Source organism: Neofelis nebulosa, chromosome X (assembly GCF_028018385.1).
Source record: "Neofelis nebulosa isolate mNeoNeb1 chromosome X, mNeoNeb1.pri, whole genome shotgun sequence".
Lineage (NCBI taxonomy): Eukaryota > Metazoa > Chordata > Mammalia > Carnivora > Felidae > Neofelis > Neofelis nebulosa.
The window spans coordinates 101,718,572-101,731,819 of record NC_080800.1 but is presented as its reverse complement, the minus strand read 5'-3'; the positions used below and the strand labels follow the sequence as shown (position 1 = coordinate 101,731,819).

The 13,248-nt window shown below is 39.9% G+C and overlaps 1 protein-coding gene across 3 annotated transcripts in view; it reads right to left on the bottom strand.

Annotated features, from left to right (window-relative positions):
* Window positions 1-481: 481 nt before the first annotated feature.
* The window catches only part of XIAP (X-linked inhibitor of apoptosis), a 57,550-nt gene continuing 44,783 nt past the window's right edge, over window positions 482-13,248 (bottom strand). For 2 of the 3 annotated variants that reach the window (XM_058714351.1, XM_058714352.1), the window contains one exon: window positions 12,293-13,235. In XM_058714351.1, coding sequence (XP_058570334.1) covers window positions 13,042-13,235 — 194 coding nt within the window. In that variant the 3' untranslated portion in view covers window positions 12,293-13,041. Of the gene's footprint in view, window positions 526-12,292; window positions 13,236-13,248 lie in introns of those variants that run through there. The other variant, XM_058714353.1, reaches the window with a different exon arrangement.

Below are 13,248 nucleotides of genomic sequence, written 5' to 3'. Positions count from 1 at the left end.
CAAAGGATTAGTCTGGGTCCTTACTACTACTGTGGGCTGCATTTGATTGTAAAGGCAACTGCTGGGGCACCTGGATGGCTCAGTTGCTTAAGCACCGACTCGTGATTTCGGCTCAGGTCATGATCTCAAGGTTTATGAGATCAGGCTCCGCTTGGGGTTCTGCCCTGACAAAGTGAAACCTGCTTGGGATTCTCTCTCACTCTCTCTGTCCCTCCCCTGCACACTCACACACACATACATGCACACACTCTGTCTCTCAACATAAATAAATAAACATGAGCAAATAAATAAAGGCAATTGGCATCAGGGCTAAATATAGTAGTGGTAACTTGAGAACAAGGAAAATCTACCTGAGCTGGGTCATTTTGAATACCTGTTAAAGACCGAGGAGAGGGAACCAGTCAGAGACTCACCGCAGGGTGCAATCACGCGCCTTGAAAAAGCGGGGCTCATACAGGAATCTCAAAGCACGCTAGCTACCGACTTCAATTAGTTTTCATAACACTTCTGTGAGACCATCGCTTCCTACAGACAAAGGAAGAAACTGAGTCAGAAAGGTCACCAGGCCCCTTCAGTCATACCAAGAATCACCTGCTGAGTGGCTCCTATTTCCAATTTGTCATTTGAATTAATTGACCGTTTCCAAACGAAAAGGGGACGCTAGGGCGGTGCTTTGAGCGAATGTGGGCTTCTGTTTTTTTGTTCGGAAGCAAGGGCGGCTGAATTCCTTTTAAGACAGAATGCTGTTCGAAGAGTTATTATTCAATGGAATGTATGGAGATACATTAAAATACCCTCTAAGATACCTGCCAGAACACACAGATAAGCCTACAGAGCTTAACAGCCCAAGTGGGTCCTTTTGTCCTCCGTCATTAACCTTGCATACAGAACAAAACAAAACAAAGCAACAAATATGTCACATACAGTCATAAAGTTTTAGTATCTGGAACAGCCTTCAATAATAGATCTGTTAGCTCTGGTCACACCACTTTCATGAAACCCACTCTAATTATTGGTTCACACCCTCATTTAGCCTTCCGTGTTCCTGTTGTAGTGATAGGCTATACCACATGATCTAGCAATGTTGTCACACTGTATTTACACTCTTTTTTAAAAATTTTTTTCAGGAGTGCCTGGGTGGCTCAGTCGGTTGAGCGGCCGACTTCGGCTCAGGTCATGATCTCACGGCCCGTGAGTTCGAGCCCCGCGTCGGGCTCTGTGCTGACCGCTCAGAGCCTGGAGCCTGTTACGGATTCTGTGTCTCCCTCTCTCTGACCCTCCCCCGTTCATGCTGTGTCTCTCTCTGTCTCAAAAATAAATAAACGTTAACAAAGGTTTTTCTTTTCAGTATTTGTTTATTTTGAGAGAGAGAGTGCAAGCGGGGGAGGGACAGAGAGGGAGACACTGAGTCCAGAGCAGGCTCCAGGCTCTGAGCTGTCAGCACAGAGCCCGACGTGGGTCTTGAACTCATGAACCGCGAGATCATGACCTGGGCCAAAGTCGGACGCTTAACCGACTGAGCCACCCAGGCACCCCATGCTCTTTGTGTTTGTTTGTTTGTTTGTTTGTTTGTTTGTTTATTTTGAGAGAGAGAAAGCTCGAGTAGGGTTGGATCAGAGAGAGGAGAGAGCGAGAATCCCAAGCAGGCTCTGCAACGACAGCACAGAGCCCGATGCGGGGCTGGAACCCAAGAACTGTGAGATCATGAGCTGAGCCGAAGTCAGGTGCTCAACTGACTCAGCCACCCAGGTGCCCCTGTATTGACACTTTTTTGCTCCTTGGGTATTTCGAGTTAAACAACACCGCGTTTGCCAGTGGCCCATGTATTTATTATGTTTGGAATGGGGGAATATCTTGTGAATGATGAATGTAAATCTCTTTTTGCTAACAAGACTGTAAACTCCAGGAGGGCCATGCCTCCTCGGTCTTATTTTCTATCACTACCTCCCAGAATTTCTGGGTACACTGCAAACAATGCGCACTGTTGGCATGATTTCACAGGATTAAGAGACACTGGTAGAGGCCAGCAATGAAATGACACAAGGTTTCAGCTAACTCATGAAACAAGGTGGCTTAATTTGAATATATATTTCAAAGAAAAAGGTGCCTGTGTGAGACTCATATATTCCATTCAGCCCCAGCAAAAGCCTCTTACAGGTGATGGCTGCCTGGTGAATGAATATCTTTTCCCTTATCCCCCAACACACCTCACAAAACCTGCTTCAGAAAATATGGAACAGGGGCAGGGCACCTGGGTGGCTCAGTCGGTTAAGCATCCCACTTTGGCTCAGCTCATGATCTCGTGGTCCGTGGGCTCGGGCCCCGCGTCAGGCTCTGTGCGGACAGGTGGGAGCCCGGGGCCTGCTTCAGATTCTGTGTCTCCCTCTCTCCCTCTGCCCCGCCCCCACTCGCTCTCTCTCTCTCTCTCTCTCACAAAAATAAACATTAAAAAGAAAATAACAAACATGTTTCCTGCTCAGAAATTCAAAGCCCATCATACCAGCTTGAATCGGTCTCATCTGTAGGAGGAGACACGAAATATATCCTAAACGTGTCCCCCAGGACCCCTAGTGCACATGAAGCGCCCTTGAGAATTTGCAGTCAGTGGCCTCAAACCTCTCATTCAAAACCCCCATTTGTAGTTCTTCAGACAGGTCAGACTTTCTTGATTCTGGGCTCTGCACACGCTTCTCTCCTAGGCGGAACTCCCTTTCTCCACCTCCTTGCCTATTTCAAGGGTCCCGCCTTCAGAACACTTTCCCTGAGACCCTCCCCCAAACAGTTCGCATTACAGTTCCTTTGCCCTTCGGTGCTCTATGACAGAATGGATCCCCTAGCGCCTGGCACCCGGTAGGTGTTTAATATTTGTTCACAAAAAGGAATGAAATTTGGGGCGCCCGGGTGGCTCAGTTGGTTAAGCGTCTGACTTTGGCTCAAGTCACGATCTCGAGGCTTGAGAGTTTGGGCCCCGCCTCCGGCTGGCTGACGGGCGGGGCAGAGCCTGCTTGGGTTTCTCTGTCTCCCTCCCTCTGCCCCTCCCCCACTCACGCCTTCTTTCTCTGTCAAAATACATAAATAAACTTTAAAAAGAAGGAATGACATTTGTAGAAAATCAGTATGAATTCTGGATTGTATTATATTTGTCAATGCACAACTTTTAAATGAGGTTTTCCCAATCGGTTCCTTTATTAGTTTCTTCATCCATTCCTTCACTCAAAAAAATGAACTCAGTGCTTGTTAATGGACTAGACAGCATGCTAGTCATTTCGAACACAGTGATTAGGAAGACATGGTTCCTGACCTCCAAGGTTTGCCTTGGCAATGTAGTGAAAAGTTCTCTTTCTCACTTCCAAAGTTTTGAGATCAGAAACATACATTTGGGGGCACCCGGCTGGTTCAGTCAGTAGAGCATGCTACTCTTGATCTCAGGCTCGTGAGTTAAAGCCCCACATTAGGGGTAGAGCTTAGTTTCAAAAATCTTTTGGGGGGCAGCTGGGTGGCTCGGTGGGTTAAGCGTCCGACCTTGGCTCAGGTCATGAGCTCACGGTTGGTGAGTTTGAGCCCCACGTCAGGCTCTGTGCTGACACCTCAGGGCCCGGAGCCTGCTTCGGATTCTGCGTCTCCCTCTCTCTTGACCCTGCCTGCTCGCGCTCTGTCTCTCTCTCTCAAAAATAAATTAACATTAACAAAGTAAAAAAAAAAATTTTTAAAGAAACAAATTTTGGTTTTTTTAAAGTTACTTTAAATTTTGCAATTCTAGTCGAGTAGCCGCTAAGGACTACATAGACCTATTTATTACTTCTATGTGGTTTTCTGGTTTGGTATCATATGGCCAGCCAGGTCTTGCCATCGAAAACGGAGCCTGGATTTGGACATATATCCTCTAAGTTCAGACAGTGAGGCAGCCAATTTAGCTAATTCATGCCAAAAATTAGCTAAAAACATTCTCAGTGCCTAGAAGAACAGCTTGACTGGTGAATCACCATATGATTTAGGTGAGTCACATAACCTTTATGTCTGGGGTTCCTTAGCTGTAAATGACAGAGATGCTGGGACTATAATGAATGACAGACACAGTGCCATAGTGCAAGAATACCATACCAATTATTTTATTGTCCCTAAATTTAATCTGTTTTATACATTCTTATTTTCACATGTTAGAAAATAGAGTTGACCTGACTGCCTGAGTAGATGTGTTAGAGAGCCACTTGATTGGCAGGGTTTATGAATACAATTTCCACAATGGTAACACAGCACCAATTTCTCCAATTATCTCGGTGCCATTACCCATACACTTCTGATTTAAACACAAGGAGTAACCGTGTAGAGAGTGGAAGTCATTGAGATAATGTATACAAATGTTTTTGAGAGTCATGGAAATGACCACAAAACTTTACAAGTGAATTTCATCACTGGATATCCCTGATTAATCAGATACTGGTCCAGAACTGTTTCATTTTGTGTAAAACGAACCCACAATTAGTCCAGTAAACTCTAATTAGAGGAATGATTCCTTGGGCCTACAGAGAGGGTTTATACTTTTTGAAGCTCTTTCATGTACGTTTACTCATACGATCCTTGCAACAATCTTCTGAGGTAGGTGGAGAGGGATTATTATCCCTCACGTATTAATCTTTTTGTTGCATTTTATTTTACATATTATTTACATATATGCATTACATACATATAAATAATATTTACCTATTATTATATACCTAACCAAATCTTGCTTTATAACCCAGGCTTAGCATAACTTAATTCTTATAGGTCACATAACATAATCAAATGACAAACAAACAAACAAAAAACCTAGATGAAAGAAAAACAGGTTTTTCCAGATGAGTTAGGTCATTCTCTTAATGATTCACACAGGCCTTTGTTAAATTTCTACTAGGAAATCTAGGCACAATGTCCACGTAACAAAAAACGAGATGATTTTTCGTAAGTTCTTCTCCAATTCAGATTAATTTTATGGGGAAGAATTAGGCTCTTTTGTTTTGAAAAGAAGTTCCTCTGGAAAAAAAGGAAGTTAAGTTCCTCTGAAACATCAGTAAGTGTTCACGAACATACTTATATGTTCTTCGCTCCTCAATACAACTGTCAGAAATCTGGCAGAAGCAGAGCCTGATCGCTGCCAAACAAAATTCCAATATTTAATGAGAAAATACATTTTTGATGCTTTAGCCAAAAACGCAAAGCCCCTTATATAAGCTAATGGAATTAAAAAGAAATCCCTCGTACCTGGCAATGGAATAAAGTTAAAGAAATGCAGTGCACAGACTTAAAGAAAAGTAACTGGCAAAACTTTATGTAACGAATGGACGTCCGTAATTTTGTATGTGCAGCAGTCCCCCCTTAGCCGCGTGGGATACGTCCCAAGGTCCTTGATGCTTGAAACTGCGGATAGTACCCAACCCTAAATATACTATGTTTTTTCCTACACCTACATACCTATGATCAAGTGTAACTTATAATTTAGGCACAGTGAGAGATTAATAATAAAGAACAATGATAACAATAGACTGTAATGAAAGTTATGTGAATGGAGTCTCTCTCAAAACATCTTTTCTTCCCCACTCAAAACATCTCGTTGTACTGTGCTCGCCCTGCTTCTTGTGATGGAAGGTGATAAAATGCCTATGTGGTGAGATGAAGCGAGGGGAATGACGTAGGCATTGTGACGTAGCGTTACTGACCTTCTGATGATTCGTCGGAAAGAGAGTCATCTGTTTCCAGACCACAGTTGACCACAGGTGACTGAAACCGTGGAAAGGGAAACTGAGTAAGGGGAGACTACTGGAAAATATATCTTTCGAATATTGAATAAAGTTTATTATTCAATATTCAATATTCAATAAAGTTTATTGAAACGAAACTTAGATTTTGGAGCGAGATCATTGTTTAAATACTATTAACCTCAATTAAATCTACTCTAGCTGTGTTTTGTTTTGCTTTTTCAAATTTAAACTCCTTTGGGAAACTTTGAATGGGGAAAACAATGATCAGAGTCTGGTTTCTCTTAGATTTTTATTCCTTATTTGTTTTGAACCAGTATCCTTCCAATATTTATTCATAAGCCAAAGTTAAGTATAGGCCCATGCAAAAGAGTTTTTATGCTGTCATCATTAATTATGCTGCATACAACGTCTTGGAAATCGCAAATTAACCAGGATAAGATTGGGGGAAAAAAACACCTCTGAGCAGACCAAACCTATAGAAGCCAGATGTCCAGTTTATGTATTTGTTATAAGCAAATTAGCGGTTCCCAGGAATAGAACAGAAAACCACCGACTTTCATCTAGCCTGAAGACTTTAATTTTGGTTACAGTTAAAGAGACCAATAGTGACCTATGAGTGTGGATTTCTTCAACTCTAAAGGCTTGACGCCACTAGAGGAAAAAAGAATTCAGAACTGCTAGTTATTAACATTAGAGAGGCTTCCGACTTCATCACAGAGTAACTGTTCACATTTCATTGAAACTTTGGCTCTTTCTAGAAGTGCAGGTCTGTTCTGTACCATTTCAAGTGATTGCTGTCACACTAAGTGCTTACGAGTGTGTCGAGTGGGTCTTCGAATCTTTAACTCTTCCATGGCTTGATTGGAGGATAGTTTAACGGCACGGGCAGCGTGGGGCTATTCTGAATTTAGCAGTGAAAGGGCTGAAGATTTATACTCATAAAATTCAAAGAGTACTGTATGCAAGAAAGTTTTGTTGAAAAGTAGAATCAGAAGGGACTTTCAGGATGTATTTTGTGTCGCGTTTTGCTAACAGGAGAAAATACAGGACTGGATCAGCACTAAGAAGGAAAAGAAAGGTGAGGAGGACAGTCATTTGTAGAGGGCTGGACCAATTTGATTTCCAGGTTTCAGCCATTTAATTCTTTCTGGATTCGGACCCCTTACGATATCCCAGTGATTTCCAAACTTTAGCCTGCATCAGAACCACCTAGAGGGCCTGTTAAAACACCGAAAGCTAGGTCAAGCCCCAGAATTTCTGATTCAGGTTTGAGATGGGGCCCACACATTTGCATTTCTAACAAGCTCCTAGCTGACACAGATGCTGATCCCTGGACCACACTTTCAGAACAAGCCATCCATATGCCATGCAGTTAGCCTACTAACCGCATTATATATATATATGTACACATACATCTATACATACAATTTCTTTGTATTAAATAAACTCTGTGCCCAATGTGAGGCTTAAACTCACGACCTCAAATCAAGAGCCGCATGCTCTACCGACTGAGCCAGCCAGGTGCCCCTAGCCTACTAACTTTCAGTAAGTACATTTATTCTATCATCTATAAGCAAACTACAAATGATATGGTGAGAACATAGTTTTGGGTTTGTATTTTTTAAGATTTTGAAGTAATCTCTACACCCAGTGTGGGGCTTGAACTTACAACCCCGAGATCAAGAGTCACAGGTTCTACCGACCGAGCCAGCCAGGTGCCCCAAGAACATAGTTTTAAAGTATTTTTATTTTGTGTTTAGAGGGAGAGGGAGCGTGCACAAGCATAGGGGGAGAAGGGCAGAGGGAGAGAGAGAATCCTAAGCGGGCTCCCCGCTCAGGATGGAGCACGAAACGGGGCTCGATTCCACAACCCTGGGACCACGACCTGGGCCAAAATCAAGAATCGGATGCTCAGAGCCATCCAGGCACCCCTTTTAAGTATTTTTAAGTATTAGTTCTGAGGGGTTTATTTACACTAATTTTCAAAGAGGGGAAAGGGGGAATAAAGTTGCCTTTAATTCTTGTGTAGATGTTCATTAAAATTTAGCAATAGCGGGCAGTTAAAAATTCAGTGTTTGTAAAAAATGTTCTAATTACAGGAGAAATGACACAATGGCTAGGATTTGTTCTAGAATATGCAAGTGAACCAAGGATGGGGGATGGGGGAATCCCAGATGAAACGAGATGGGCAAAGTGTTGATATTTATTGAGGCTGAATGAAGAGTGCCATGGGATTAGCTCTGCTTTCCTTTCTATTTTTATGTAAGTTTGAAAATTTCTGTAAGAGAAAGCTTTTTTAAAAATTTTGTTTTTGGTGTCTTCTTTGGGGCTTGAACTGTAAGAGAAAGCTTTGAAAATTCACATCTTTATCAATATTCACTGAGAGTATAGTTGACACGTATGAAGAAAGGTAGACTGCATTTAAATGGTTTGTTCGAGATTTGTTATGGTGACTATATTATCCCTTGGGACAAACAGGCCACTCTTTGTGGGGAGGGGGTGTTACTATAGTTCATGTTTTTATACATCTTCAAAACTGTGCTTTTCATGCACAGACAGAATCCTACAAATTAATATGGAAACAGATGTCTGTTTTAACATGCCATGACTTGATGTGTACCTTAATGCCTGGTCCAATGGCAGAAAATATATATTATAGTTGGGTTTCATTTGCCTATTTTTAAGAAGGCTATTTCAGCTTTTCTGAGAAAGTAAAATAAATACAAAGTAATATGGTACCATTTTAAAGAATAGTGCTTTATTGAATAAGTTTTATTCACAGAAAAATAAGCTTTAATCTATGGTGACTGCCAGATTATACAGTGGAAAGCAATTTTCTTAGTTTTCCATACTGATGGAAAGGTTTCTACTAAATGAAAAAAGCCATAAAATTATATTCACAAATATAGCACTCTATCTCAAAACATTTCACATGATTATTCACAACACTAATACAATGACATAAGAACCTGTCATTCTGTCAGATTAGATAAAATATAACAGTAATGAAAAAAATGCAAAATCTTCTAATAAAAATTACATTAAAGCCTTTATTACAGCAAATTGAAAATGCAAATTTGTTACTAAGCATAGAGAAAATGACAAAATATACTTATATAGTAATCTTAAATGTTACATTAATGATACACAATAAGAATGTAGTAAATACCAAAAAAAACTATATGCATATCTGCAAACATTAGTCATCAAAATAGAATCTTACCACCCAAAACATTAATGTAGTATTGTACAATTTGAAGATATATGTATTTAAGATTGTCCTATGGTATTAGTCATAAAGTGTCATTTAATATGTAGTGAAAGCTACGGTATAGAAGAAAGAAGAGTTGAAAAAATAAACATCTGAGACCTCCCAGGAGAGGTAACTTGAAGTTTTTCACCTTCAAACTATGTCCCAGTCTGGGCTGCCACTGATTAGCTATACAGCTTTGAGTAAATCACTTCACTTTTGAGCCTCAGCTGCCTCACCTGTGAAATGAGGGGGATGAATCAGATACTCTCTAAGGTCACTTCTAGCTCTGACCCTCTATGATTCTATTAGGCCGCTAATGAAATTCACATTGTGCTAAGTGTACAAGAGTCAAACTGAAACTGATTATGAAAGTGGGAATAAGCCAGTTGTTTCCATTAGGAAAGCTCACCTGAATTTGATAAGAATAGTTTTTTCAAATTTTTTAAAAAAGAAACTTAAATATTTTTAAGGACTTGACCTATTTATTATAATTTACATCTTAACTATGAGAAACACCAAAAAAGAGGAGTTGAGAGTCACTGAAAGAGTTACCATCTAAGTGGTAGCCCAAATTTCCAGAGTCAAGGCAAACCCATGATGGGCGAGGGTGTGCTAGGAAGGGAATTAACATCTGTAGCAGGTATTTTACATACACAGTCTCCCCTGAACTCTCGTAATTTTGTAAGCTGGGTGAAGAAATAGCTCTCTCTTTTTAATCTTTAAAAAAAATGTTCATTTATTTTTGAGAGACAGAAGAGAATGCAAGCAGGGAAGGGGCAGGGAGAGGGGGAGACAGAGAATCCCAAGCAGGGTTCCACACTGTCAGCGGAGAGCCCGATGCGGGGCTCGAACCCACAAACCGTGAGATCATGACCCGAGCCGAAACTGAAAGCCAGACACTTAACTGCCTGAGCCAACCCAGAGCCCAGCTCTTTTTTACAGCAGAGTTGGCTTAAAAATAACTACCTCTGTCAAATATCCCCTCTCGTTTTCTTATTTCTCTAGGGGAAATGAAAAGCCTACCCTAGCTCTCCCGTTCCTGCACCTCTTCCCCCTCCTATTCAGCACCTGGGTAATCAGGACACAAATCGATGATTTGGGCCTAAGGAGTCCCATACATGCAACTAATGGCGTGATGGCAGTCTCCATTCAGAGAGTTCAAAATTCCAATTTTATCCACTAGAATGAAAACGGGAACAGAACCACCAAGATTTAAATAACGTAACAACAAAAACAAGATCATAACATGCAGGGCCAAATCATATTATACGCACCCATTACACCCACCCTACCCCACCTCAGCCCCTAGCCAAAAGGGAAAACAAACCCCAAAAATCCAAATCTAGCAGTGAAGGCAATACAAAACCGTTAATTAATAAACTGGGAGTTTACTTTATAAACATTAAACCCATTTTTCAAAAATTGAAACAAGGCTTTTGATCAGCACACCAAATTATTACGAATAAAGATAACTACTTATTACGGAACAACTTGACTCTTCACGTGACTGAAATGTAGTAAAATAGGTGGTGACTTCGAAATCTTTAGCGTGGACTCTAGAACAGAACAGGAATGTCTACATGCAGATATGGAGACCTATTTTGGGAAAGGGGAGGCACAGATTTGGATCTGGTTGTATTTGTGACCTTGCAAGTAATCATTTTTTTTGCACAACCGGATGGAAAGGATCCAGTGCTTTTTATAGTGAGAACACAAACATCGGTAAGTCTTTAAAAAAAATTTGATTCGAAGTTGGAGTGTGGAGTGATTTCAGGGTCTGAAGCAACAGCATTTCTAAACAATTCTTAAAATAAACTTGTTAGCCACATCAGCTTCATGCATTACATTTCACAGCTCACGGGGAGAAAAAAAAGGTCTTTCTGAACTCTAAACATACAAGTTTTAAAAAGAAGAGTTTTAAATGAACTGAGGCTCCCAGAACAGGAAAAGCCTTTTGTTAAAACAATTCAGTCCTTGGCCAACAACTAGATTGAACTAACTACCTGCCTCGGAGCTGACACGTTCTGGAAAATGCATTTAAAACACATTAACACTCTTCTCCCCTTATAATTTAAATCCCAAGCTTAGACTACATATGTAAAATTTAACTTAATGAGTATATAACTACGCCTGAGAGGATGTGCAGAAGGTAAAGAAGTGGGAACTTACACAACGGAACAAGAACAGGGCAGTCAGTATTTAATTTAAAAAGTTCTCACTGAAATTCGCAATGCCTTAAATGAGTATCACTGAAAATTGTCATCGACAGAGGTTAGGAGAACACGACGGTACTCTTTCTCTTAGAATATACAATGAAAACAGAACTTTGAAATTTCACTCTCAAATGTTTCTCTGCAGTAAAATGCCTCACTCACCTCTGTGACAGGTCAGTTTAAGAATCCTATTAAGAAAACCCTGGGTGTTCTAGGAAGCACTGTTAAACTTCCACTTTTTATCTATATTGACTCCTATTCAAGTTTTATTTTAAGATTTAAGCAAGTATTCTCGCTTTCCTGTCAATATTTTACAATTTCCAAGAGATTTTAAGGATCTTGAGAGAACATTTCAGAAGTATCCACTACTATTACTAATCGAGAAAAGAAAACAACTAGGTCAAGACTTGACATTTTGTCCTATATACATCTTAATTATCCTAACAGTAAAAACGCACATGAAACTTTAAGATACAAGACGATATGGGAACCTCAACACAGAAAGCTGTCACTCTAACTACAAGCAGTGTACAAACATGCGTCTACTTTTTCCTACATAAGCTGACAGATGTTTAAAATACTGGGTTAACAAAGATCTTTTAGTAAAGTGACTTAGGCAGGCTTAAACTAGCAAGGATTAAGGCTGAATCCTTACTAATTAATTGGAAGATCTGAGACATATTTTATATTTCATTTTACAAAATCAGGAATATTTATTTTGAAACAAGAGAAGACATGGTCTACCTGTCAGAAAACTACCACTCAGAAATATTTTTCATCCACAAAGCAGGAAAAAACATACAAACATTTAAATTTCACATTGGCATCAAAAAGGTTAACTGCTCTGCCTTCCTGGATTAGAAAAACTAAAGCTGAGCAATAAGTAGTTTTGCAGGCGTTTGAACATGCCTAAGCCTTTAAATCAGTAAAATACTTTCTAAAAATTCTGATTACAAAAGTAATACATACTTATAAAAAATTCAAACAGAACAAAATGAAAAAAAAAAAGAAAGTGAAAGGCCCCTGCAACACCCCCCCCCCCCCCCCCCGCCCCGGGACCCACCCCTTCCCATCAAGAGAAACCACAATTAACAATTTGATGCATCATCTTTTCAAATCTTTTGTTCTATACAAATACAAAACACACACACTTTCATCTGGCGCATTCTATACATAGTGTTTTGCCACTTCATTTTACACTTAATGTAGCTCTGACATCTTTCCATGTCAGTACGTGTTGGCTACATGCTATTCTATCCTTAAATACCCTTTTGACAATGGCAAAATCATTTTTTAAAATCACCCACCCAAGCACGTGTGTGTAATTTTAAAAGAGAATGGACAGAATCCTAAAACACAAAGACAAACGTCTAAAAATAATCTCTATCTTTCCACCAGTGTGGAACAGTTCATTCCTTTTTCACACAAAACAAATTATGTGATTGGGGAGATTAACTCTAATCTCCACGTTTACACAGAATGCTCCATTTGTTAAGCCTATATGAAAAGAATGAGAAATTCAGTTGATTAATTCACTTACACTTAGAAACCAAGTTAGTGTACTACAAATACACACTGCAGTCAGTTACAATATGATGCTTAGTCTAGTTTTCAATAACAGTAAAAAAAATAAGATATATAACATAGCTAATATCTCCCCCAAATCCAATCCAGAAATTCATATTTTAGATTACAAACTAGAGCAGCGTACTTTACATTTTGTCTACTTGGTAGCAAATGTTAATGGCATTCAATGCTGATTACTTAAAGTCGGTTCACATCACACACTCAATCAGGGTAATGAGAAGAACATAATGCGCCTAACTGTAGAGTTAGATTAAGACATAAAAATTTTTTGCTTGAAAGTAATGATTGTGTAGCACATGGGACATTTGTCAACTGCTTCAGCACATTGTTTACAAGTGACCAGATGTCCACAAGGAATAAAAACCACAGCAATATTTCTATCCATACAGATTTTGCAAAGCTTCTCCTCTTGCAGGAGCCTTAGCTGCTCTTCGGCACTAATCTCTGCACAAAGAGA